Source organism: Strix aluco, chromosome 4 (assembly GCF_031877795.1).
Source record: "Strix aluco isolate bStrAlu1 chromosome 4, bStrAlu1.hap1, whole genome shotgun sequence".
NCBI classification, from domain to species: Eukaryota; Metazoa; Chordata; class Aves; order Strigiformes; family Strigidae; genus Strix; species Strix aluco.
Genome location: NC_133934.1, coordinates 25,989,952 through 26,016,315, shown reverse-complemented (window position 1 = coordinate 26,016,315; position 26,364 = coordinate 25,989,952). Strand labels below are relative to the sequence as shown.

General features: G+C 39.2%; 1 protein-coding gene across 3 annotated transcripts in view; it reads right to left on the bottom strand.

Moving 5' to 3' along the window:
- The window catches only part of FAM114A1 (family with sequence similarity 114 member A1), a 38,039-nt gene extending 12,087 nt beyond the window's left edge, over positions 1 to 25,952 (bottom strand). For all 3 annotated transcript variants that reach the window (XM_074822333.1, XM_074822335.1, XM_074822334.1), the window contains exons 1-8: positions 25,762 to 25,952; positions 22,930 to 23,279; positions 21,517 to 21,604; positions 11,474 to 11,587; positions 11,220 to 11,317; positions 9,034 to 9,168; positions 7,095 to 7,247; positions 4,711 to 4,834 (exon numbers count right to left, since the gene is read on the bottom strand). In XM_074822333.1, the coding sequence (XP_074678434.1) occupies positions 4,711 to 4,834; positions 7,095 to 7,247; positions 9,034 to 9,168; positions 11,220 to 11,317; positions 11,474 to 11,587; positions 21,517 to 21,604; positions 22,930 to 23,271 (1,054 nt within the window). In that variant the 5' untranslated portion in view covers positions 23,272 to 23,279; positions 25,762 to 25,952. The remainder of the gene's footprint in view (positions 1 to 4,710; positions 4,835 to 7,094; positions 7,248 to 9,033; positions 9,169 to 11,219; positions 11,318 to 11,473; positions 11,588 to 21,516; positions 21,605 to 22,929; positions 23,280 to 25,761) is intronic.
- Between the last annotated feature and the right edge of the window lie 412 nt (positions 25,953 to 26,364).

Here is a 26,364-nt window from a genome sequence, read left to right as displayed (position 1 = left end):
TAAGGTTGAGCTTAGTTTAAATGAAGAATGTTTCCTGTTTTGCTTGGAGTAATAATTCTTAAAGAATCTGCACTTTTATTTCAGAAGATTATGAGCAAAGATAAATCTCTCTAGTATTTGAACTTCATCTTTAATATATATATATTCCTTTGTCTACTTGCAGTTGCCATGTTATAACATGCTCAAGTTCTTAACAGTTGGTATTTTGGTTGGTTCTGTTCATCTGCACTTACTGAGTTTGATCTTCATTAACATTTCCTGGTGGAATACACAAAATCCAGGGTTTTTTAGCCTGATGACACTAAAAGGTCAATACCGAGCCTCATAAAAGTCCAGCTACTTCAAATATGAGTTTCATATCATGCTGTATTCCCACTTCTTTTGTTCATTTATTAGGTAGAGCCAGTTTTTCCATTTTTATGCAAATCTTCCATACTGGGCTTGAAAGTGAAGGGCCATTACTCTCCAATGAGTTTGGGGATATTGGTAGAACTGTTTACAGTCCATAGTACCTTGCAACATGTGGAAAGGTGGTGGAATCTGACACTCACATTATAGTCTCCTAGAGCAAAGAACATCTCATCCTTGCTTGTAAAGAGAGTGTCCACCTTTGGTGCTATAAAATAAATTAGTGTTTAGCACAAAGAACTCTTCACCTGCAATGACCAAGAGACTAAGCTTTCCTCTTAACAGCAGGGGAACAGGTCAAGAAGACTGTATTCTGGCAGGCCAAAGAGATGCACAGAGTTCATTTCATTGCTGCCCTTATCAGTAAATTTTGGCAACAGGATTTTCAGGTTTTATAATACAGCACCTCTGGGATAAACAGAATTCACTTTTCTTAAAACAATGCCAGATCATTTTATAAACCGCAACATGCTGAAAACAGATAAGTAGTTCATTGGATCACTGCAAAGTTACTAAAATTGTTGATAACTGGCATATTCAATTCAATACTCACTTTGGTTACCGTCTCCCTTAACCTCACATGTAAAATTTTTGGTGATAATGGCTTTCAAAATGTAAGTAAAGCTATTTTTCAGATATTCTCTTCTCATTATTTCATAAACAACTGAAAGGAAAAGAAGCTGCAGTGAAACATACATGAAAGGGTTGCATAAACCAAGTGAGAGGAACCATTAGAGAGAAGGGTATGTATTTGCTTTTCTCCTACTTGTGTCAGAAAAGATCTCGTTTCTTTCTTTTCATATTGATTTTGCAACTGTCTGACTGTTAAGCAAGGACACAAAAAACCTACGATTCCAGTTTCACAGTTGCCAAGAACAAAGCCTAGCCCCAGTCCTTTCCCAAAACAGTCCTCCACAGATCACTGCAGTAATTTCTCCTTATGTAGGACTGAAAGTGTTTGCGGTAGAAACTAAAAGCAGCAGTAACATCTCTGAATGAGATCCTGAGAGTCTAGGATAAGAAGGGATCCTGAGAGTTTACATAAACAAACGGCCACCCTTTTCAAATACTTGAATGCAAAGTGCTGTTTTTCCTCCCAGCTAGTCTTTTTTTTTTCTGAATACATATAGCACTGACATGTGACACCATATAAATAACATGACTTTGATGACGAGAAAGTGGTAATAAATCAGCAATAAGTGGTAATTGTTTTCAAATACTGCTCAGTGGCTAGATAAGATTTAACATTTTCAAACACCATTAATTAATCTCTGGGTTTTTTTAGTGGGGTGGCTTCCTTACACAAAGGAAAAACCCACAAGTTTTATTGAGCTAGGAAGCACAAATCAAAGTCCTACTGAAGTCAAATTAGTTTAGTTTTAAACTGTTCAGCAATTAGGATTAAAACTCAAAATTCCTCCACAGACTTCAACATAGCCTGCTACCTCTTGCTAGATTAGTTAGCTTAAGTAAAAATATGTAATTCCGTATAAAAAATACACTATTAAAAGAGCATATGGCTTACTGACTTGATTTTGTAAGTGTAAAACCGATTAATGTGCTTAACAGGTCCTTAATTGCATTAACTAGCTCCAGCTAAGAACACAAACTAGAATGAAGACTTCTCTGGACAGCAAGACACGAGCTGCATTTAATCCTGATCAGTGAACCTGTTGCCAAACTTCCCTGTCTTTATCTATGCTGGATGTCAAATGATGTTTAAAATTTTTGGTAACATTAAACACAGACCATTTTCTCAGCGTAAATATTAATTATGCCACTGAAACATGCTTAAGATCCGAAGAAGTCATTTCAAGTAAATAGTTCCAGTTAAAAAAAAAACAACAAACAACTCAAACATAGACTCTAAAAGATCAAGTGTGCTTCCATAAGTATACATATCAATGCTCCCCAGAAAGCTATTATTTGTAAAATATGACCAGAATACTAAGTGTAGTCACTGGAATCCAACTTAAATTATGTAAAGATTGGCAAACTAAAGTATCAATGAAACATTAAACTGTTCAATAAAACTGTGTGCCATGAAGGAAAGGGACATAAAAATCACATATGACATTACATGGAAAGGTGCTGGATATTGTTTTTATCTAAAAATGGCAGACAATTGTAAAGGCCTATTAATGGAATTCTTTAAGTTTTAAAAGGTTTTATGCATTTGTTGCATAAATGCACTTAATAAAAACACTTAAGATCCTGTGCATTAAGAAATTTAGGAAAAGGTCTGTTTTCCCTGACTCAGGAGGATCATAAGAAGCCTTCATTCACTCTGGCAAGATTTTAATGAAGATAACACACTTTTGTGGCTGGGAAAGGTACCCAGACGAGGACACTGGCTAGAAGGGATGTGTCAAAGCACTATACAGTGTTAAGAGCGCTATCAGTGCAGTGTTGCATGTACTATGGATTATGCACGAGAGGCTGAAGAAAGAAGTAAAGGCCACATGTCCCAGGCCAGGAGCCTGACCACAGGAGTGTAGGCTCAGCCCTATCAGAAAGCTACTTTGAGAAGTGATTAACATTTCTATTCTTTTGGTGTCCTTCATGGAACTGCAATTTATCCAATTTCATACTAATAAATGAAATTTATTTGTAGTTCAAATACTAATAAATCTTGAGCTGGATTGCACTAGAGGACATGAGTCATTTTGAACTGCATCCTGAAGGAACACCCATTGAGCTGAGGTGGAGAGAACATGTGTGTGGTTATTATTTCTGCTGTCACAGAGAGTAGGATATGTTTCACTGCTAACTGGTTTGCTTTTGCAGTGGAAAACCTGCAGCACGCTCTGATCTGATCTTTTTTTTTTTTAAGGTGCTCACTGCCTTGGTTGCAGCCTATTTAAAAGGCCAGTTCATGTTTCAAGGAGCACGATCAGCATCTGTACTTCACTGAAAAAACAGGACTTCTGACCACCACAGAAAATATCACTTTGTGCAAGAAACAGTTTTTCCTGGGTTTCAAGGCAAGGAACTATTTCACACAGAAATTAAGGAACAACAGCCATCTCATGAATCCTTACTCTTAAGCAAGTAATACACTTTCTTGACTTCTATTTCTCACAACCCCACAGAGGAATGTAGGGTATTAAAGAGTAGCAAGGTAAAAAAACTGGCAAAAAACTCTACCATACTAAGACTTTACACTTGCTGTCTGCCTCAAGAAGAAACAATAAGCTCCCAGTGAGACACATCAGGCATACTAAACACTGCTAGAAAGAGCAGTCTGAGTGGAAAAGGCTTTCCATTTAGAACATGTGGATGTTAACACAGTTTATCTAACTTTTCTGAAGGCTACAGAAGTCATACGTCACCATCTTGCAAAATGTAGGTTTTATGGGCAAAGCACCCCCAAGAAGATCAAGAGGATGTGGAAGAAATATTTTTTACGTTTCTGTGTTTCTGAAACACAAGAATATCATGTTCAATGGCATAAGCCAGTCTTCAGCCAGGTCAGCGGAACTGTTTCTATTAGCTAGAAGAGGTTTGGTATGGATCTTACAGGCCTGGAGATGAACTATGGTGGCTTTAAGCTAACTTCTTATCCTGTTCTCAGCCTGTTCCAGGGGATGCCAAAATTCCCGAGCTGTTTAAGACACCTAATTTGACCCTCACCAAAGCACCTGCCCATTTTATTGTAACTTTTGTGACTTGTTCTATGGACTGTTATGCTGGTTGTATTCTCTTCAACGCTGTGCACTATGTCACAGTTACAGCATGCTCCTGCTGCTTTAACTTCTTGCTCACACTACACATGCCAAATCTTGCCAAACAATACCTAGAAAGCAGTTTTGTCACTGTGTGTCAAACTGACTTTCCTTCAAAAAGTTCAGGGTTCTTAAGTCTCTTTATTACTCTAATCTTTTCCCTATCTAGCAAGGGAGGGTGCAAAGTGAGAATGACGTTGCTAAACAGAAAAGCATTGCTAAACACTCCAAAACTTTCAAATTACACAATTTCGTAAACAGATTATGTAAGAAAGCCTCAGTTATCCAAAAGGTTATTATTTTCCCTTCTTATTTTTGTTTTGCTCTCACTGACGATATAGCAAAGTAATATAATACTTCCTTACATTACATTTTCTGTATCTCACACTTCAATTACAATATAAATTGAAAATTAAGCATTGATCAGCTTCCAGAACTTTTAGAGAATTAATTTTAGTGACTATGTTATGAATAGTATTAGGATATCAGAAATTATAGTTTGGATTGTAATTTTTTAAATTACTATATACAGAAGTAACAATTATTCATATGGTTAAGTTTCTGTATTTCTAATTACCTTTCTGTGCCTGCACCACTTCGTCATCTGATTCCTTTGGAACAAAAATCTCTTTTATAGAAATTAAATCATTTTTCACAGTCTCCAACTGCTCTCCATCAAGTGTTGCTAAATATGACTGAATCTGTAAAAGAGAGGACAGTAAGCATTCCTAACCAAAACAGAGCATTTCTTAAATGATAATTTAGAGCCTGATACCAAAATAGGCTGAGAAATGGAAACTTCTTTTATGCTCAAATCTTGTCATAACCTTCCAATGTAGACACATATTCAGTTCTCATCAACAAAATTTCACAGTTGAAAAGTTCAAAATTTGTCGAGTATCAAAAAAATTACACCAGCCTTGCAAGATCATCAGGTCTCTACCTTCTCCCAGAACATTAGTTCTGTATTATAAATCTGTGGTTTAATTGCAGACTGTAATAAGAATTTTGGGATTGCTTCGATGAAGACAGCAGGCAAAAAGAGCACAGGCAGAAATTAATGGTTAGTCTGAGCATTCATAGGAAGAGTTGGAAAAAGAAGCCTGCTTCACCTCCTTCAAAATGCAACCAAAATTATTCATAGTTCACCAGTCTATCTGTTCTGAAGAATGTATTGACAAGTCTTTGCATGTCTCAGGTATCTGCAAGTGCCTGCATATCTAAGAGGGTGGCATGCCTAAGAGGGATGGAAACAAATTATTTGAATCACTGTTTGCACTACAGTTATAAGGTGTTAATCTCACGATCACACTCGCTGCCTATGGAAGCCAACAGAAATGCCTTCTCTCCCCTTCATGCAAAATTTTACTTTTAGGTTTGTTTCAAAGGGGGTTTTTTAAGATTGCTTTACAGACATGCAGTCTGGCTCACTGAGAGACTGAAGAAAGATGCTGTTTTCTTATGTTCCTCCTTGATGTGTCCAGTTCATATGCTCAAGCTTAAATGCAAGATAAAGTTGGGAGACCCAACTCAGGTGAAGGACTACCTAGGGCTTTTTTATCCCTCTCTATAGCATTACCCATTTCATAGGATTAACTGGGAACTTTTTAAAATGGAAACTTTTAAAATAAAAGCTTAGAAATATTTTTAAATCCCTGCTATCAGAAGCACATAGGACATTAGCAATACCTTCAGTCTCTCTTGCGCTCCTCCTACAGCTTTTGGGCTGTTAGTATAGGTCTCAAGCTTACAGTACTAGAAGTATTTTGTGCATGTGTGTGTGTATGGTAATTGGAATATTTATCAGGGAATTGAACTTGTTGACCCACACAGTTGCGTTCAACCCTGTTGGAGTGAGTAAGACTATGAACAAGGGGTTATCTAGGACATAACATGAAGCACATCAGAAACCTCACAGTAACAACCTGCACAAGTCTGATTTACCTTATGGTATTTCACAGTAAAAAGGAAATAGTGTTGACACATGCAATTAACTGGAACTTGGTTTCTATTTATCTCCTTCCTGTTTTGTGGGGTCTTTTTGCTGGTTTTTTTTCCAAAACCAGGCCCTTGAACCTTACATGCGAGTTTCAAATTTATAATTTTTCATTTAGACATAATTGCAAAAAATAAAGCCAACATGGACAGTATGTACCTAGCTGTTATTAATATAAGCTTCTTTTATTTGTGAGAGCAAATTTTAAAAAATAAGTTGGTTATTTTTTATTAAAAATAACCCAGAGGGCAAGGAGTGCTAATTACAAAAACAAAAAAGAAGAAAACTTGTATTTTAAGAAATTTATTCAGATAACTGTACAAAATACCACTGCTGGAAATTTACAAAATTCTATTAATCTACTGTCAGAGATCTACTGATCTACTAGCAGAGGCAATAAATCAGTACAGCTGAAATTAAAAAATATATTTATCGTACAGGCCTGAGTAACTTTAGCATGTTCTTTAGAGAGACATTTGTATACTTCCAGTAATAATATCTCGGGGTAGTTTTATGTAACCTTAAAACCTAACACAATAAGGAAGGTTTAGGAATTGAGTAGGTAATCTGGAGTTCATTCGAATTCACTAGCCTCCAAGTGCAGTAGGTCTGGAATTATTGAACGTATCAGTGCCTGATACAAAACCAAAAGACTTCAACTTCCTTGCAAATTCTGAAAAGACATCTGCATAGTGTCACAAGCTGAAAAATACACACCATATATGGTCCTAACAAAAATAACTTTCACTTATGAAGTTGTTTGTTTTGAATTAACCTTGCAGTTAAATTTTAGGTGTATTGAGATTGATTTCCTGAAGCCAAGGACTGGCCTGTGGGACCAATCCAGCTTCCTCTGAAGTTGATGGAAAATTTACGGTTCATTTCACGTGCACCTGCAAAGTGAAATTAATGTAAAGATCAATTTTTCATCAACCATTTTGATTTATGCTGTCTGCGTACTGTACCTGAGCTTCACTTTCATTTGACAGGATTTCCAGAGCTTCAAGATGAGACAAACCTTGGAATTCATCAAAAAGTAGTCCATAATGTGCGGTTCTTTCAACTGTAACTTGCTGGGCCCGCCTCTGTTTCTCTTTTTCTTTAGCTTCTCGCAACAGCTGCAAAAATATACATCATTCCTGTTGTTTATTGGTAGTGCTGTAGGTACGACAGATTTTATTACTTTCTGCTTGTCTAGGAAGTAGTAATAAAATTTGGGACTATATCACACCTGCAGAGATGAAATTTTAGAGTTGAAATATCTAACTTCTTTTTTGATAAACTTCTCTAATAAAATATTTAAGTAGCATTCTAAGTGTGGTTTTCCCAATGGTAATTGCTAGCCATCTTTTTTTTAAAAACAATGAACAAACAAATAATTTTGCTTATGTTCTCAAAAGCAATGTCAGCTATGGATACCGTATAATAAATTTAACCGCCACTTACAATGAAAGAAAAATAAAAAGGACTATTTCATACACAGCCTTAAAGAGTCATGCAATCCATTCCACAGACCACAAAATGGGAAGAATATTATTTTCAGGACCTACTTACCTACTTGCATAAATAATGCACCTACATAAATATTTCCTATAAAATATTTTTAGCAGATACTAAAGTCAGTTTTATGTGACAGCAGGACTGACAAAAGAGATTGGCTTAATAAGGTATGACTTCTACTAAAGGTGGGGTAGAACTACACTCCATATACTTGGGGATATTTTAAAGTGATCTTCTCATACACATCTATTAGTGTATAAGAAGGACAGAACAGTGTATAGAATAGGGGCTTCTATTCCTTCCTCCTATTCCCAGGAAGGAATGGCCTCTCATATTAATTTGCTACAGTAAAGCTGATAAATACATCTGAACTACATCTTAAGTAACACATATACCTCTGAATACAGAAGAACCCTCATCACTTACACTATTCCATCATTCAAAATTCCTACGGTAGTATTTTCAGTTATTTATTTGTTACAAAAGACATGATGGTAGATTTTTCAGTCTCCACATTCAAAAGATCACTCACAAAGTTTTATGTACGAATCACTGAAAGGAAGCACTGTGTTATGCGACCCATGAGAACTGATTTATGTCACTTTGCCTCAGATTTTATGTGTGAATTCACGCATATTCTTTAGGAAGGTATTCTCTAAAGCTCATTTTAACCCTGCGGGCCTTAACAAGAGTTACTTGCTTTTGGCCTACAGTATCAGTCTGTTCACACTTACAATGACAAACACTAAAGATGAAACATCTCATTAAAAGAAAAATACCTTACTCCTCTCTACAAGGAAGTAAACATGTAGTAAAATTAAAGTTTTTTTCAATGTCTATTGATTTCCACAGCCTCCCTCCTCTCAGTGTCTGGAGAGCTAACATAATTTTGTACTGACGGCACTTATGCTTCTGTTTTTATCATGTCTCCAAACTTCTGAACATATGAGTCATGACTGTGTAAGGGTACCATTAGTTTAGATGGACATTAAGATACAAGTTTTCACAGCTTTAATTCCTAGTGAAACATACGTCATATTCCAGTATCACTCATTTCCAAGAAAAATAGTATAGTGATGCTTATGCTGGAAGATAACTATCTACAGCTGTTACAAAAACACCACAATTTGATTCTGTCTCCAGAGAGTAATGATTTATCACCACATATACTATCTTATTAAAATCAGCTACTGCACATGTGATTATGCAGAAAAGATGATTTTACATTATCTTTTGTGGTTCTGTGAAGAAAAATAAAGTGGAGCAAATATAAAGCATAATATTTATTTCCATAAGCCTAGCCAATATCTACCACAATAAATAAAGCCTCTCCCTGAGGCCTCTGAAATTCTGGGAAAAGGATCTGAAACTGCATTAACAGAGCTGTATTTAAATAAATCCAACCTGAGATAGAGAAACTGTTCTTGCCATCAGTGTTTTGGTTCTCTTAAATCCAGGATCGCTTTCTGCAAGGACATTCATGGTTGTCTTCCCAATAAATTCCAAAGCATCTAAGCCTCCAGATAATACACTTTTCCCCTGTATAAAATAATACAATGTAGTTATTTTCTTTCCACTTTATGCTAATATGAACTGTAAAGAGTATTGATTTTGCTGACACCATCTTTGAATATTCAGGTTCCCAGATTTTCTATGCTTTAACTAACAATAGAATTGATACATTTATAAAATTATGTTACTTTGTTCTGAATACATTTTCAAAAAGAAACAATGCACTATACAAATATTTCTAGTTAATTAAAAGACTCACACCAGAAGAAATGTAACATCTGTTGCCAATTAAAAGATTATGAATAATACCACTTTAATTTCATCCAAAGTGGCATCTAGTCCATAGGAACATATTTTAGATATGAATAATAGGGAGCCAAAGTCCATCATGAATAGGATTACCCTGCCTTCCCTAACTGATTTCTAAAATTATAACACTTGTGATGACTCTGGAACTGTCAACAGAAACAGTTGTTTTTCCTGTGTCTTCATACAAGAAAGCAGGAGAGGGACTTTTTACAAGGGCATGTAGTGATAGGACGAGGGGTAATGGTTTTAAACTGAAAGAGGGTAGATTTAGATTAGATATAAGGAAGAAATTCTTTACTGTGAGGGTGGTGAGACTCTGGAACAGGTCGCCCCGAGAAGTTGTGGCTGTCCCCTCCCTGGAAGTGTTCAAGGCCAGGTTGGACGGGGCTTTGAGCAACCTGGTCTAGTGGAAGGTGTCCCTGTTCATGGTTGGACTAGATGATCTTTAAGGTCCCTTCCAACTCAAACCATTCTATGATTCATATTAGCATTAGCCCTCACTGACAATTTCTCATGTACACTGAAGAATAATCTTCACTGGTTAAAGATTTCCATTTCAATCTGGATTATGCATCTGTCAGATACTCAAATGCTGATGTAGCCTGATATATAATGGAAAACCCTACCAAAGTCTCAAATGGCATTACAGGAAACTAACTGAGACATTAAGTTATTCTGTTTGTTGACATTCATCACTGTGGCATAGTAGCCTCTCTAGGTTTTCATGAGAGCACATTTCTTTTATTTGCAAATCTTGATGCAAATCTTTTCTCTTATTTCCAAATCATGATGGTCAGGTAATCATACTGGTGTCCAGCTCTCACAAACCCCACGATGCTCCAGATTCTATAGCAACAGTCTTAGGAATAATCTATAGGAATCTCCCTCTGCTCCCAAAATCTTTGATATTAAGAGTGATGAGGCACTCAGAATGAACTGAATGTGCACTAAACAAGAATTGCCACTTTGTAAAACATGCTCAATGGGGAGTTATGCTATGCTTTTTTAGCCAATGCTTAAAGTCTCTTACAATTTCAAGGGAAACACCATAGAAAAAAGCTCAGAGGAAAACATTTGCTATGGTAATAGTGTGTAAAAAATATTGGGGAAGAAGATGATGCAAGAATTTATTTGGAAACAGTATGGTACAGGATTTTGCAAAAGCTGAAACACAGAAAACCAGAAAAGGATAAAGTGCACACAGAAAAATACATTGAGGGTGTAATAGGAAAGAACCGTGGACAAAAGATTTTGCCTCACTGAGTCTGCAATGAGACCGCCATCCGGGCAGGCTAATATGAAATGAGAGACTAGATACAGAGGTGCACGTAAGGGCCAGGGACTAACAATACAGAGTTTAGTAAAAGTTTTAAAATAAGTGAATGGAGTATTTTCTTATTTTATCTGCCTTCAAAAAAGATAACAAATCTTATCATACTTCCTCTGAAAGGACTTAACTGTAAAAAAACCTAGATGATGGTGCCATAACTATAAAAAATATTTCCCAAGAATTTGCAGAATTTTACATAGTTTAGAAGACCATATTTTTCATTGAAACTGGTTCCAAAGTAGTAACTGACTTAGTTGTGTTCGAATTCTCTTTTTTGTAATTTGATGGAGCTATTTTGCCATGAAAGAGACTCTAAACAGACTTACAACAGAACTGTTTTTACAAAGACCTACGACTTAACAAATGTGACCTACAGTGAACTTGTATCTAAAAATAATGAAAAATAACTAGAGCAGAGAGGCCAGCTCAAGTGACTCACTGTGTTCTGTACAGCATTAGTGATAGCTGACAACATGCCACGAGATCCAGATGAAGGAATATTCTCAGAAGAGCTTTGGTCCAGAGAATCTTCTGCTTCTAACAAAAGAAAAGCAAGCTACAGCATACTTCCAACTCTACAAGTCAAAAATTACAGTCAACTGGATTCTGTGATCAAAATATTAAAATTTTATAAATTGGTCTAATTTGGCAGTGTCAAAGAGTTTTGTTCAATCTCAGTGAATTTGAGCTTACGTATAATTGGTGTTTCAGCTGCAGGAGGCTCTGCTGTTTCCGAAGATGCTGAACTTGCGTTATGAATTCCTAGGGTAGTTCCTGCTTTTTCCTTCACTGCTGTTATCCCATGACCTGCAGCAGAACCATATTTTAGATTATATGATTTGAAAACTTATTACTAACAGTCCACAGTATTCTTATACTCCATGAATAATGACAATCAGAATAACTATTAAACTTACCTCAACTGCTTATTCTTTTTCTAGGTTAACAATTCACTTGTTCTACTATATCCAGTATATTTACTGACTAGAAATTATAAAGCTGAAATATAATACAAATGACACTGGATCTGAAATGTGAAACTTGTTTCAGTGGCACACAAAAGTTTAGTTACCTGCTTTTCAAAATGTTAAATATTCTATTACAATCAGTTTAAACAGAAATTGATGGTTCTCCTAATGCCATAGGGTTTGGTCTCACCTAGTTTTCAGATGTCTAGAACAATTAACCCACAATTAATGGACTGTGGATGACTGCAGGGCTGAGGTAAGAGTGCTACATAGGTGCTATGTTAGGTAAGTATTTTGGGAATACTGACCGAAGTCCTCAAAGTTATTTCAGGATTTAAGCTACTCAGTTGCTCACCTGAAGTCAAATTCTGAAGTGTCTCTCCTCAAAGGTGCTATTTAAATATACTTTGTTAAGTCTGTTGGTGTCAGATGACACAGACAGAATTATTGTTTCAGTGGTAGATGATCTACAGAGATTTTACCACCTTTACCTAACACATACGTAGTGACTCCCTAACTCTCTCTTCTATTAAATGTAAAGAATATTTTAATGTAAAGACTATGTGTTATTAGTGTTTTTATCTGAATATTTTTGACAGAATGGGATTGCTTTGCTGCTTTTCTACACAGACTTTATTTACACTAGCAGATCACATGCACTGGTAATATCCTGCTACAGGATAGGGTGGGATTGCCTGGTAGTCAGCAAAAGCTTCCTAATCTGTATCAGCTGTAGTTGAAAAACACTGCCCTTAAAATAGACTACCCTCAAATTGTCTGCCTATTCTGTTTCTGGATATACCCACAAGTATGTTCATGATATGCTTCTCTCATCGCAAATGAGGTAGCACATCTTCTTTAGCTGGAAGTTTCTGCACACCAGCTGAGATGCAATAAGTAAACAACCAACCAGGTGAGCAATACTTCTTTCCAACACAAAATGAAATGGTTTCAGTGACTCTATTTGAATTTTTCTTGCACAGTACACCATTAGTGCATCTCACATAAAGCTCATAACTCTAGTAGTAGGACAATACAGAGTGCTTTAACTACCTGCCTAACTACTTATGAGAGTATTAATGACAATTTCATACTTCTTTGCTTTGTTACCTTAAACTGAACTGTACATAGATAAATTCAGAAAAGGCATTCATGCAGATGCTCAGGCAGATACCTAGATATCTAAGGCATGAAGTCAAGCATAACAATTAACTAAATGTCCATACTTTTCCACAATTGTGTGCACTTTCTATTAGAAAAGTTCAAAGCATCTTTTCTATTAACTACAGCAAAATAGCCTATCATTTGCCAGTGCTCTGCAGTGTTCTGAATAAACATATACATATGTATGTGTGAGTGTAGTCATACAAATATACTTTTGAACACCTGATTTAAGAAAGATGCAGCAAAACTATGTGAACTGGAGTAGGAAGAAGGAAGGCTTAGATTTATGATTCTATGATTTCCAGATGGGATGCACATCAGGTGCTCTGTGAATTCAATAATAAATATACTCTAGAAAACATGTGAAGCAGCACTACTGAAGGATCACATACAAGAAAACTGGAGTATCTGGAGCTAAACACAAAGAACACATGTCCCCTAAGAACAGTAACAAGTAATTTTCTATATGACAGCATAAACTGCATGGGCTCCTGATGTTTTACACCAAAACAGAGAGACCAGGCAGGTAAATGCTTTTACCTGTCTAAAGAAAATATGACCTTTATTTATTGTATTTCATGTCTTACAAAATGTAGCAGTATGTCCAACTGTACAGGACATACCATTTTGCAAAATCTGTTCCAACGCAGATACTGGAAAACAGCGTACTACTTTGCCTAATCCCAATCTCCTGCCCATTTTAATTGGTTCAATGAAAATATTAGCATGAATAGATCCTGGAGTCACTTAGTTACTCTACAAATTCCCAGGACTCACTTAAATAAGGCAGCATTTTCAGGGCATAGTTACATGCAGTAGAATGGTAAGAAAATATTTCAGGTCAGCTAGGAGCGGTTTTGCTGAACTAAACTGTATGGCACGTATGTTTGACTACAACAACAAAACCAGACGAGATCAGAAGACCACAATTGAGGCACATCAGCACTGCTAGATACACATACATGCACAAACACGACAGAAGCACATGTTGCTTTGGAAATGAAAAGGATTATTTGTAATTTCAAAAGACACAGAAATAAAAGAAGTTATGGGAGATGAGCCTACATATTAAAGGTGCATTGGTTCTGTTAAACTGGGTGTGGTAATGCACTGAGCTGACTTTGTAAACTTAGAACACCTCTGATGCCTCTATTTACCATCTCTAACAGCAGAGACATTAAGAGTTATGCAGTGGGTATTGTTAACTGCATGCTTTCTGAAGAAAGCATGCCTTTTTCCCTGTCTTGTTGCTTTCGGTTTTCTTGCCTACCTGATTTCTTTCTATTGGCTGGCAATTTCAGCAGAATATTGTTGTTCATCTTGCTATCTCGAATCTTTCATTTGAAAAGGAAGGTTTTGCAAGCAGTGCCTAAAAACATGGCCTGCCTTTGAGTTTGCCTGATCTGCCCAAGGCCCGATTACAGTGCTCACAAAGGCTTTAGTCAGATACATCCCACTTCGCTTCAGGCTTTCTTATCTTCCACCTCCCAGCTTAGTAGTTTTGGTTTCCCTGCAGAGTTGAAAGAAGCCAAAAGACACCTCTGAAGGGCAGTTCAGCACATCTGAAATCTAAACCATTCTCTGTAGAAATCACTGTCCCTTGTCAAGTATGCCCAGGTAACTGGACTCCCTGCTTCAGTGGCACAGATGAGGAGGAAATGTTTGAGATTTTGTCCCTGGCTACCACACAGTCTTTATCACCTGTGTTACACCATGGGGCATTTCTGACGAACAACTGATGAATGAAGTAAGATGAATGAAGCTTCATCTGGTTCAAGCTAAAGATGAAGATCGAGGCCTTAAATTAGCATCTGACACTGACTGAGAAACTGAGAAACCTGAAGATGGCTGGAGGGAATCATTTCCCTATATGAAGTATAGGTATGTCGAAAAGCCAGCTGTGCTCTGGTTTTGTACACTAAAAAAGGGGGACCCCACTGTGCTCACTTTGAGGTTATCCTATTGGCACTCCAGTCACTTCAAGGCTTTAGAAAAATTCTCCTCCCTGTAGTTAAAACAAAAACACACCAGATTCTGATAATACCTGTGCTGTCCAGTCTGTAAATCAGGAGTAAATCCAATTAAGCTAGTAAATGAGACTACTTTCAGATCTCTTTATTGCAATGGTAAAAGGTTTAAATAATAGTAATAGGCATAAAGGGTGCTATACAGATTATTGGTTCTCCACCTCTTCTAAATCATGTTAAATGTTAAAAGACATAAAGAAAGCAAATGGGACTGCCATCCCTAAAAGCATGTCCACAATTCCTCCCATCTGTTACTTGCATTCAGTATTCTTAAAAAAGAACTGTGAAAAAGGGGTTTGCTGTTACAGCGGTTGTAAAGTGTTATTTACAAAACAGTTGACTGACCACCATGTGATTTCAGGCCCAAAACCAGTTTTCCCTTAATCAGCTGAATTTATCCAATAAAAAAAAGTCTTCTGAATAGATTAACTGTCCTTTTTATGACCACATAAAGGTACAAGCATAACAGCCAGCCTTTGGGTTTTTTTATATCATTCTTTATTTCACAACAGGCGAACAGTATCTAAAGAATGGAAAAGACATTCACATCATTTCAATACTTTAGTTTCACATTATCTGAAGCATTTGCATTTCAGTTCCACACAGACTTCAATTTAAGCTACGCAATGCTGATTATTACACGTATCCAAGCTCATGAACACAGTGACATCACAAGTGACACTTCATTCTGTTATACTGAGCGACAGGAAAAGGTTTTCAGCATACCAGGGAAAACTATGGGTGTCTGATATTTTTGTGTGCCATTCTACTAGGTGAAGAACTAGATGAGGAATATATACAAGCACAAAATAATCAAGATAGCAGAATATTAATTACAAGCACTGCATGAGAAAGATGCATTAAGCAGCCTTATAGTATGAATTTCAGAGACCATGTAATTAAACAGCTGGGTTCTATTTTAATTACTTTTATTGTATAAGAGGTATTGACAAATGTTAGTCTTACCATTGGCACTAGAAGTTAAAAAACCCAAACTGACATGGTGTGAAGCACATGCATACAGCATGATAGAGAACAGACTTTACTTGGAAATACAGCTTGTTGAGCATCATAGCTTAAGCACCTTATGAACACCATAATTCACCCATACAAAAAAATAGTGTATGAAAGGCAAGGCTTGTAGGAGAAGGTAGTAAGTCTTATTAAGCTAGCAGATAGCTTAGTCAAAAAAAACCCCCAACAAACAGGCAAGCTTTCAAGCATACAAGCTGTTTTTAAAAACGGAAGTCATAAGCTTCAAGTACAGCCTGAGAATATATTTTGCCTCACTTAAGCCCAGGGGATAAAAGGTTTGCTGTTACAGCTAAGCTGACCTAATGGCTTCTCGATGCTGGTGTGGGAGGTTCTGCTCCTTCCATGTTCCATTTTTGCCCCTTCTGCTTGCCTGGGCACTTATCTCAGTGAGTTGGTTCAAGGAACTGAAGAGGCAGAAAATGCATTTTTCTTTCCTCCAAAGTTACTCTTATGTCAGTTTCCTGACATAAGAATTTCCTGAACTGGATTACCGGGAGCTCAGCGGAGCATGTGCGCTGGCACAGAGACGAGGAAGAAACATACAAGGAAAAGAGAGGTGCAGGACTGCACATTTCTGTGGCTATCTAGCCATAGAATGGCTTAGCTGCAATGGAACCCACTGTTAGAGCCGAGTTTTATCAACACTGTTATTAAAGGACTGGATGGTGTAATTGCTGATTTACTAAAAAATGCAATTTAGAGGAAAGAGGGTAAAATGGTGACAATAAGTCCAACAAGTTGTGTCCCGAAATCACAGTGAGCCTACTCCCATCTCATCATCCCAGCAACTATTTCAGTGGATCTACTCCGCTGTGGTTCCACAATAGGGGAAACCAAACTTTTTGCATCTTTTAAAAACAAAAGAAAACTCTTCACCTCATTAATGAGGCAGATTCAGTAGCTTTCTTAGTGTGACATCTAGTGTCAGACACTAAAAATGATTCAGGCAGTAACTGCTACTAATCCAAAGGCATTACAGATTCTGTTGTGTAGAGGAGTATCACATCTGCCTTGTGGTGGGGACCTTGATTCAAATAATGTCAAAATCAGCTCAAAGACAACAGACATTTTCTTTAGAATACAAAACCATTGCCAAAACAATCACTGGGTATAGGTGCAGAGTTAGTTAAAGAGAGATAAGATACAAATTATATGGAAACTACCTTATTATTAGAAACTAAAATCAGGTATGCTAAACAAATTATAGTCATGCAGTAAAAATCATAGAATCATAGAATCATTCAGGCTGGAAAAGACCCTTGGGATCATCGAGTCCAACCATCAGCCCTACTCTACAAAGTTCTCCCCTACACCATATGCCCCAGCATCTCATCTAAATGACCCTTAAACACATCCAGGGATGGTGACTCCACCACCTCCCTGGGCAGCCTATTCCACTGTCTGATCACTCTTTCTGTGAAAATTTTTTTCCTAATGTCCAGTCTGAACCTCCCCTGTTGGAGTTGAAAGCCGTTCCCCTTTATTCTGTCACTAATCACTTGTGAGAAGAGACCAGCACCAACCTCTCTACAATGTCCTTTCAGGTAGTTGTAGAGAGTGATGAGGTCTCCCCTCAGCCTTCTCTTCCTCATACTGAACAGTCCCAGCTCCCTCAATCACTCCTCATAGGATTTGTTCTCCAGGCCCTTCACCAGCTTCATTGTCCTCCTCTGCACTCGCTCCAGCACCTCGATATCTCTCTTGTATTGAGGTGCCCAAAACTGAACACAATACTCAAGGTGTGGCCTCACCAATGCAGAGTACAGGGGGACTATCACCTCCCCGCTTCTGCTGGTCACACGATTTCTAATACAAGTCAGGATGTCGTTGGCTTTCTTGGCCACCTGGGCACACTGCCAGCTCGTGTTCAGCTGCTGATGCTAATCTGTTTGGGAGCTCTTAACCAGGGTTTGAAGGATAATGAAACCGAGATCCCTGGAACAACTATTTCAGCTCAGTCTTCAAGAGAAAGGAATGTAAGAAAGAAGAATGGTCATTCACTGGAACAACCTTCTCAGGGATGTGGTAGAGTCCCCACTGCTGGAGGTTTTCAAGATGTGACTGCACAAGGTGCTAGATAATCTCATCTAGGCGCTGCTTCCCACAAAAGTCCAGACTAGATGATCTTTCGAGGTTCCTTCCAACTGGGCTTTTCTATGATACTATTTGTTAAAAGATGAATGTATTTGGCTAGGCCTTTAGGATGCTACATAGTCCACCTCAGACTGTTTCTGCTATTTTTACAGAGTATAATTTTGAAGAAAAATACAAGGAATAGTAAGTGTTTGTCATACTTAACCAAAGAAGCACCTGTGTTGTACAAAGATAACCACGGAGCAACAGAAAATCACACACTGAAGGTGTTGCTGGTAAGTCTAATTCCAAGAAAGCAGCTTTACTTATACCATTTGCTACACTGAAGGAATAAGCAACATTAAAATAGTCTGGATCACGGCAAACCTATTTTCTGATGTAGAATAGGAGATGAAGCATTGGCTGAACTGCTCAGATATTAAATTGAGTAAATTAAATGAGAATAATAAATATTTAATAAAAAGAAGAAAGCTTATAGAAATTCCCAATAGCTTTAATTTTTTTTCTCTCTGTCTCTCACTAGGAATTATGGTACTGAAGCAGATACATGGTATACGCAGTCCCACATCCTGTCTATGACAGTGACAGACAGTAAATACTTACAGAATCAGGGATGAATTTCCATAACAAACAACCAGGAAATAAGCCCTCTATATTAGGAATATAAACTACTACCTGCTGCATTGATTTCCTGGAACAAATCTAAGATTATCTATCTGGTCTTCAAAATTACCTTGGGTTCTGTGAACAAGTAAGAATGTACATTTGATTTCTGCTTAATTCATAGTCTGTTTTATTTAATAAATTCACAGAGAAAAGTTAGACCCAAATTTATTAAGTAATATGGGAACTCAACCCTACCCTGATCCCAGGGTCAGGAAGTCTGTCTAAGTTATAGATTCCAGGAAATGGGAAGAGAAAACAGGGGAAGTACTGCTTTACATAAACCTGGTTTTACGCTCTTACCCAGTTGCTCTTGGTCACTGCCAGAAACTAAACAGTAGATGGGTCTTCAGTGTGACATGGTACAACTATTTTCATGTAAAAACAAAATTATTTTAAGATTTTCTTTTTCCTTTTCTGTATGTGGATGCTCCTTTGCCTAAGCAACTTGACCTGTTTCAGCTGTGTTCATTTTTAAGTAATAATAATTCTAAAAATATATAGACATGGTGATGGTATGCCTATTCAAAATAGACAACGCCACACAACCTTATCAAGTCAGGCTGCCTAGACAGCAAACTCGTTAGCATATTTGCACTCTGTGAGGATAGTAATGATGCTGATACAGTCAGATTGTATGTTAAGAAGCCAGTATCAATTCAACATGAATTTTTAATGTATATGAACCAAAAATCAGATCACATCATTAAGAAGCCCATGGAAATCCACAGAGATACAATGCTCACAGCAGGTTTTATAGACAAAAGCAACAAACAGCTGTAAAAAGGCATGTCTTGTTTACTTACTAGACAATAAGAAGGGATACAACACACATTCTTGTTTGTCTCCCAAACTTTTTCCAACAGCATTCATCATTTTCAGGCAAGCTCAGGTCAGCTGGGCAAGAAAATATCTATGGCCATACTGCTCCACAGAAAATGTATACACACTGTGACACTAAACTGATTGCCCAGGGAGGCCAAGACTTCTAAGCAACAGAAGACTGTGAGATTGCCACTGCAAGCCCGCAAGAACAGTAACTGTTCGGTAACAAATAATCTTATTACTCACAAACAACGTTAGAATGCCCATTTGCTAGAATACTATTTATTGCAAAAGCTAAACAGAATATAAATATGGCTACCTCACAGGCAAAAACTGAAGGACCTGAAAGAACTCTGTTCCCAGAAACCCGCTGTGTAGAGGCAACTATAAAAATGAACTGAAGAATTCATCAGCATTGCAATTCCAACTGATCAACAGTAAAATTACTTTTATGCACATAAGATTTTTTTCTTCAGTTATTGACACTAAGTCAAATTCTTTCCAGAATGCTGTTGTTATGTTGGTCTGAGAATGTAAGAGAGGCAAGGCTTGTGGAAGTCTGTGAAAGCAGTACCCTTTAATTAGACCTACTAATAGCGTGGGGAAAAAAATGGGCAAAATTTTCAACACAGAGGCCCTTCTTCAAGTCTGAAAGAGAAGCGCTAAACTTTAAGGTTAAATACAAGTTGAGAACACTTATGCAGTTGCCCTTGTCCCCATCAGCATGTTCCATGTGTTCCCATCATTTCCCATTCAGTAGCATGTGGGTGATCAAATGGTGAGCCAGATTAGGGAATTCACAAACTGATCCAGCTGAAGATTCACCTCTTACTTCATTTGTACTTTTCAAAATCAGTCTCATAAACCAGCTCCCCACATCACTACATGAAGGGTACCATGAGCATAAGAGAAGGAATAAATATGTCGCTGGGACTGGGCAGGCCCACTCCTTTGAGCGGCAACCTTCACTTACATCAATTTAAAGACTTATTAGAAACCCATTCTGAGTTTAATTAGATATGTTAATTGGTTGGACTGTCTGAAAGAAAAGGTAGTTATGAACTCTTGAGTGTGGGTGTTACTGAAAAAAAGAGAGGATAGGGGAAGTTCCCTCCTTCTCTGAGTAATACACAGAAATAATTTATTGCCCATAGAACAGAGGAGGATAAGAAGGAGAATTATTTAGCCTTATATGGGATCATAAAACCAGTATCTCTGTTGAATCCATGATTTTTGGAAACTAGCAATTAATTTTAATTCCTAGGTTCATCTATTGAAGGTGATTTGTGGATCCGTTATGAGAACTGATTAGTTAACAGCTTAGTACAGTTTTGTGAGAAATGCATTCCCACTGGTTACTAGGTATTTGCATGCTTCGCTTTCTGTGAGTTTTTGATGTGTAATGATTAAGTTTTACCTAAAGTCTTCACAAGGAAATTCTGTACTGACATACTATTGGAAATGAGAGTATAGGGAGAGGGAGTATAGGGTCCATGTTTCAATATGTTGTTCTACTCTCTGAAGTCTGGTTTTGCTGGGTGTCAATGAAAGCTGGAATGATTTACGAGAAATGAATTCATATTGTATAAATAGAAGTCATGGTGTATAAACCACAAACATGAATGTGTACAAATCTAGGGTGGAGTGCTTTGATTTCAAAAACCGTAAGCCTTTGGCTGATAGTAATTGTATCAGGTTATGTATCCTTTCTGTGAAGAAGCCACAATGAGGTAACTCACTAACTTTACAAACAAGCCTAGTACCTTGTCCCTAATCTGACTCAAAGAAATATTACTGTGCTTCAACAGTTTAGGGAGGTTGTTCCTATTAAAAAAAATCATGCTTGCCAAGCATATCAGGACAAAACTGTCTATGAATCTTTAAGATACAACATTAGTATGTCCAGTAACACATTAAAATTACAATTTATTTCCATGTATTGTACTGAGTGAACACTTACCCACTGTGGCAGAAGCTGATGACAGGAGAGACTTTCCCCATGTACCCCAAGCTCCCCATCTACTTGCTTTAGATGAGGAGTCTGTGGCCTGCAAGAACAAAAATATTATTCCACTGTCTAAAATTCATGTTTTCCAAAGGCAGGAGGAAACACAAAGTACCTGTCAGGCAACAAAGTCCACCGTTTAATAAATGATGATAGATCGGGTATTACGTGGTGTTCAAGCTTCTCTGCACAAGAAGGCAGAACGGGAAGCTTATTTCAGATCACATAGTCGTGAAAGCACCTAGAACTCTAGAGATGTCTTTACAGATGTCCTAATACTCCTTCAGGTACCCGACCCTATAAAGCCATACAAGTTTATTAGGGCTATTATTAGGGAGAGGCAGGAACCTGTCTCCTTCCCGAGTTCTACCAGAAGCCAGAGTTAAAGGCTTCTCTGCCTGAGTCTCCTCAGAGGTGTAACCCAGTAGATGTCCACAGGGAGGTCCTAAAAACTGTTCAATAAAAACAAAGCCAGAGGAAGTGCTGCCAACCTGTTACATTAATGTGTGGTAGTAAGTGATAATCAGTATTCCATATTTAAATTGTATTAAGAAACTGTTGTCTCAGGAAAGTCTCCAGTAACATATCATCCCACCACAGTCAACTCAAAACCAAAAGCTGAAGTATCCCAAGACAGCTCTGCCTTGTGCAGTGTACAGACCCCTGTGGAGGGGATCACTGGTGGAGGGAATAAAACAATGTGTTTTAACCTTTTCCAGCTTGAGGATGCCTAAACATTTTTCAGTGGAGATGACAACATCTTCAGCTATGTCATATGTATTGGATTTGGATGCTATATAGACTGTAAAAAAGCCTTGTTTTCTTAGTTTTCTTTTACTAACTTCTTGCAGTTACTGACAGGACTCCCAAAGGTCTGTGGATCACAAATCAAAAACTACTGGCTGTTTTGCCAAGCCTGGTGAAACATACATTGTTTTTGTAAAGTCAATGACTTGAAAATTAGCAAGTACAAGATTCAGTGCTGCATATGCAGCTTAAATTCTGTCCTTTTCTAGGTTCATTCTGTGAACTGAATGAAGCAGATTTGTACAGAAAGCCAGATAACAAAATGACAGGAGTATTATATCTATACAAAATTGACTTGATTCTTAATAAGATTTAGGCTCTGGTATAGTTTCACCGCAACCAGGCTAGAAAGACCAAATTAATACCACACCGGCAAAGACAAATTCCACTATTCCTACTTTCCAAAAGCTTGGTGTCGCAGTTTAACTTATTTTATTCCCATGCAGGCTTTCTGTATATAACTCCCTAGGCTTTTGTGAAAAAGTTATGTACATTGTACAAAATTCTGTCCTTACAAAGCAGGGAGGGGAGGGCTTTTATGGAAAAGAAAGTGTTACTTACTGGACTGCTTTGTTCATGCTGTGTTTCATGAGATTCAGGTTCTGCATCAAGGCTTACGGTCTCATTACACTCAGTGGGCATGTCTTCAGTTGCCTCTCCATTGGAAGGCAGACTTTCAATTATTTTTTCAGTCAAAGGGTTTTCACTACTAAATATGTCTACTTCCTGTCTATTACTGGCACTCTGAGTGGCCTGTCCATGTTCATCTTGTGAAGACTCATGCAAGATCTCAGCTTCCACGAGGTGTGGTACTGACTCATGAGGCAGTACCTCATTGCTGGGCATTTCCATTACTTCAGATTTTTCTTCAGATGGGATGCCATCACATACATCTTCAGACATTTTCAATTCTGAATATAGAAAATAAATTAAGTCTTTTAGGTTCCATAAACATTTGAATGACTATAAAATATGCAGTGTTTATTATAAGCTATTGCTGAAAATCAACACAGCTTTGATGTAAGGCCTCCTGAAGCATGGAGCCCTGTGGCATATGCATCATGCCAGCACTGGTATCACGATGGTACTCTGAATACTCTATTCACCTTGCAGGATCTCACTCAAGTACAAAGAGCAGCATTATTGTTTTCCAAAATACACTTTGGTGAATGAGAAAGGATGTTCATTTGTCTGGAGAAGTCAAATATGAGCTTCCACATGGTTAATTCCTACGTTCCCTATTAGATGTGTATGAAAGGCCACTGGACAACAGGATAATCTGAGCTGGAACAGTCAAGCAGCTCTTGCTCTCCTTCTCATCTCCACATACACGGGCTCCTATAGCCTGCTGACTGATGAAGAAGAGGATGACACAGTGTAACTAAAACTGTGGTGATATTTATGTGTTGGAGAAGGGGCATAATTTGAGAACATGACAGGCATTTCACAGACAGGAAGCATTCATTGTTCACACCATTTCTCCATCACTTGTCTCAAAGGCTTACTCTTTGGGGGGTGCAATGTTTCGCATATGCTCCTAAAATTCCAGCTGTGTGATTAAACTTCAGTTTTGAAGTCAAGGTAAGCTTGCATAAGATACAGTTATTGATTTTATTTTTGGAACGTTACAAATCAGTTTTCTGTTATTTACTCCTTATCTTCCAACGTAACTTTCTTTTTCTAAGTATTTTCCACTGCTGTGCAGTCATCAGGCTAAGGATCCAGGAAGAGAAAGAAATGGTCATTGAGCGAGCTCTGCAGCTGATTAAGTAGAAGCACTGGCAGAGTCCAAAAGGATTACTGTACAGTGATTGCTACCACTTACTTGTTGGCAACAACAGTATGTGTGGCACTCCACTCAGAAGGCAACCCTTGACAGAGAGTTGTCATTGCAAGCTCTTGACTATATGCTGAGTTGCATGGCATAAAATAAACTAAGTTCTCTCCATAGATGTTTTCTTTTCATTGACTCCCATATTAATTAAATATGGTTCAAAGCTTTGTACCTGTCAGGAAGGACTGAGGTTCTAAGAGACTGAAGAACAGAGAAAAAAAAGGCACAAAGGAAAATGGGATTTAGGAGAGAACTGCCTGAGAAGCTTGTATTTAAATTAGTATATTTTATTAAAGTCTTATTTTATTAAAGACTCATGTACATCTGTGGCTTTAGTAGCTTGTTTATCTAGCTTGAATGTAGATCACCTGTTTGAACAGTTCCAAGAATAGCATTTGGGATCAGTGAACAAGAAACATAAATAAACAAATAAGCACTTGGTACCACTTATATTACTTTAGCTTATGCTATAGCAATTACCTTTAGAAAACATGCATTTCCAAGTCAGAATCTTTGCATTTGACACAAGTATTTACAGTTTTCCATTAGAAATACAGCAAATACTATAAATGCTTTAGTGTAGGTAAATATCCGCATTAACAGTAGTCACTGTGATGGGCAGCATCACCTAAAGATCATTTTTGTACTTGTAAACCAAACTCCACTGCCACATAGGAGGATCCTCCAGAAAACCTGCAAAATCTGTACACACGTGCATCGTAATTTTGCAAGGGGATTAGATCTGAATGAGGAAATGCCCAGCACCAGTACAATTGTTAAAGGATCACACATACACGTGCACATGAATTTCTGCCGGACTGGGTCATCTCTGGGAGCCGCTCGGGCCAAGGTCCCTGCAGCTGTCAGCTGAACCTTCCTTGCAGGAGCAAAGCGCCGAACTGCCAACTACCCCACGGCAGAGGCCCCGAGCCGCGCCTGACGCGGGGGAAGGCGTCGTTCGAGCCGTCCTGCGTGAGACTATCCCGATCTGCATCACCCCGACAGCTCCCCCCGAGGGAGTTACTCTCCACAGAGCGCTCAGGAGGCAGATGCCGAGGCCAGCTCCGGGCCGGGCGGCAGGCGGACACCCCGCCCGCTGCCACCCTCACCCGGGCGGCGGCCCACGAGCGGCGGGACCGGCCGCCCTCAGGGGCCGGCGGCGGCGGCAGCTGCTGCCGCGGCTCGGTGGCACCTGCCGACCCGCCGCCTGAGGAGGGGGGTCCATCCCGCCTCAGAAGCAAAGCCCAGCCGCCGACGGCACCGCGCTCCCTCCCGCTCGACGCCTGCTGTCACTTCTCTCTCCGCGGGACGCTGCGGCCACGGCGAGCGGAGGCGACGCCCGCTCGGGCGCCCCGGGCTGCCGCCTGCCCCCGCGCCCAGGGCAGAGCCGCAGCGCCGCTCCCTCAAACCCGCAGCGGCCACAGCTTCCCCCTTCCCTTTTTTTTTTATTTTTTTGTTTTTTTCCTTTTCGAAATCCCCTCTGGGGTAGAGTTATTAGTGCGGAGCCCGCAGCCAGTTTCAAAAGCGGTAGAAAAAGAAGAAATCGCTGTGCTCCTTACCGCTCAGCAGTCCCCTTACCGGCGCGCCCCCTGCTCCTTCCCCTTCCCCGCCCCGCCACGTCGGCAGCAGCGGGGGGAGGAGGCAGAGCAGGCCGGGCAGCCGCGGGCCGGCCGGGCCGCAGGGCGGCGGGAGAGCTGGCTCTTCTCCCCTCGCTCTCCCTCCGTCTCCCTGAGGCGGCCGCCTGTTGCGAAGGGGCTGCCCCACGCCACTGCCGAGCCGCCCCCGGGCTCCAGGCTGCGGGCCGGGGCGGCGGCGCTGACCCGCCGCGGAGAGCCGCCCCGGCCGCCATTATCGCCCCTCACGGCCCCCAGCTGTCCGCGGACCCCCCTCGGCGGAGCGGGCGGCTGGGGGACACCGGGGCCTCCCGGCGGGAGCGGCGGGCCCCGCCGGCCAAGGCAGAGCAGGGCGGGTGGAGCAGGGCCCGCCCCAGGGGCGGCCGGCCGCCCCCCGCGTCCTGGCTGAGGAGGCAAAAGGGGTAGATCTGAAAACGCTGATGTGATAACGTTCATACTGAGGCATTTTAGGTATAAATGTCTAGTCACTGAGCTGGCGTCAAATTTCATTTTTTCGTGTAGAAAGTTTAATCCTTCCTCAGCGAGCTG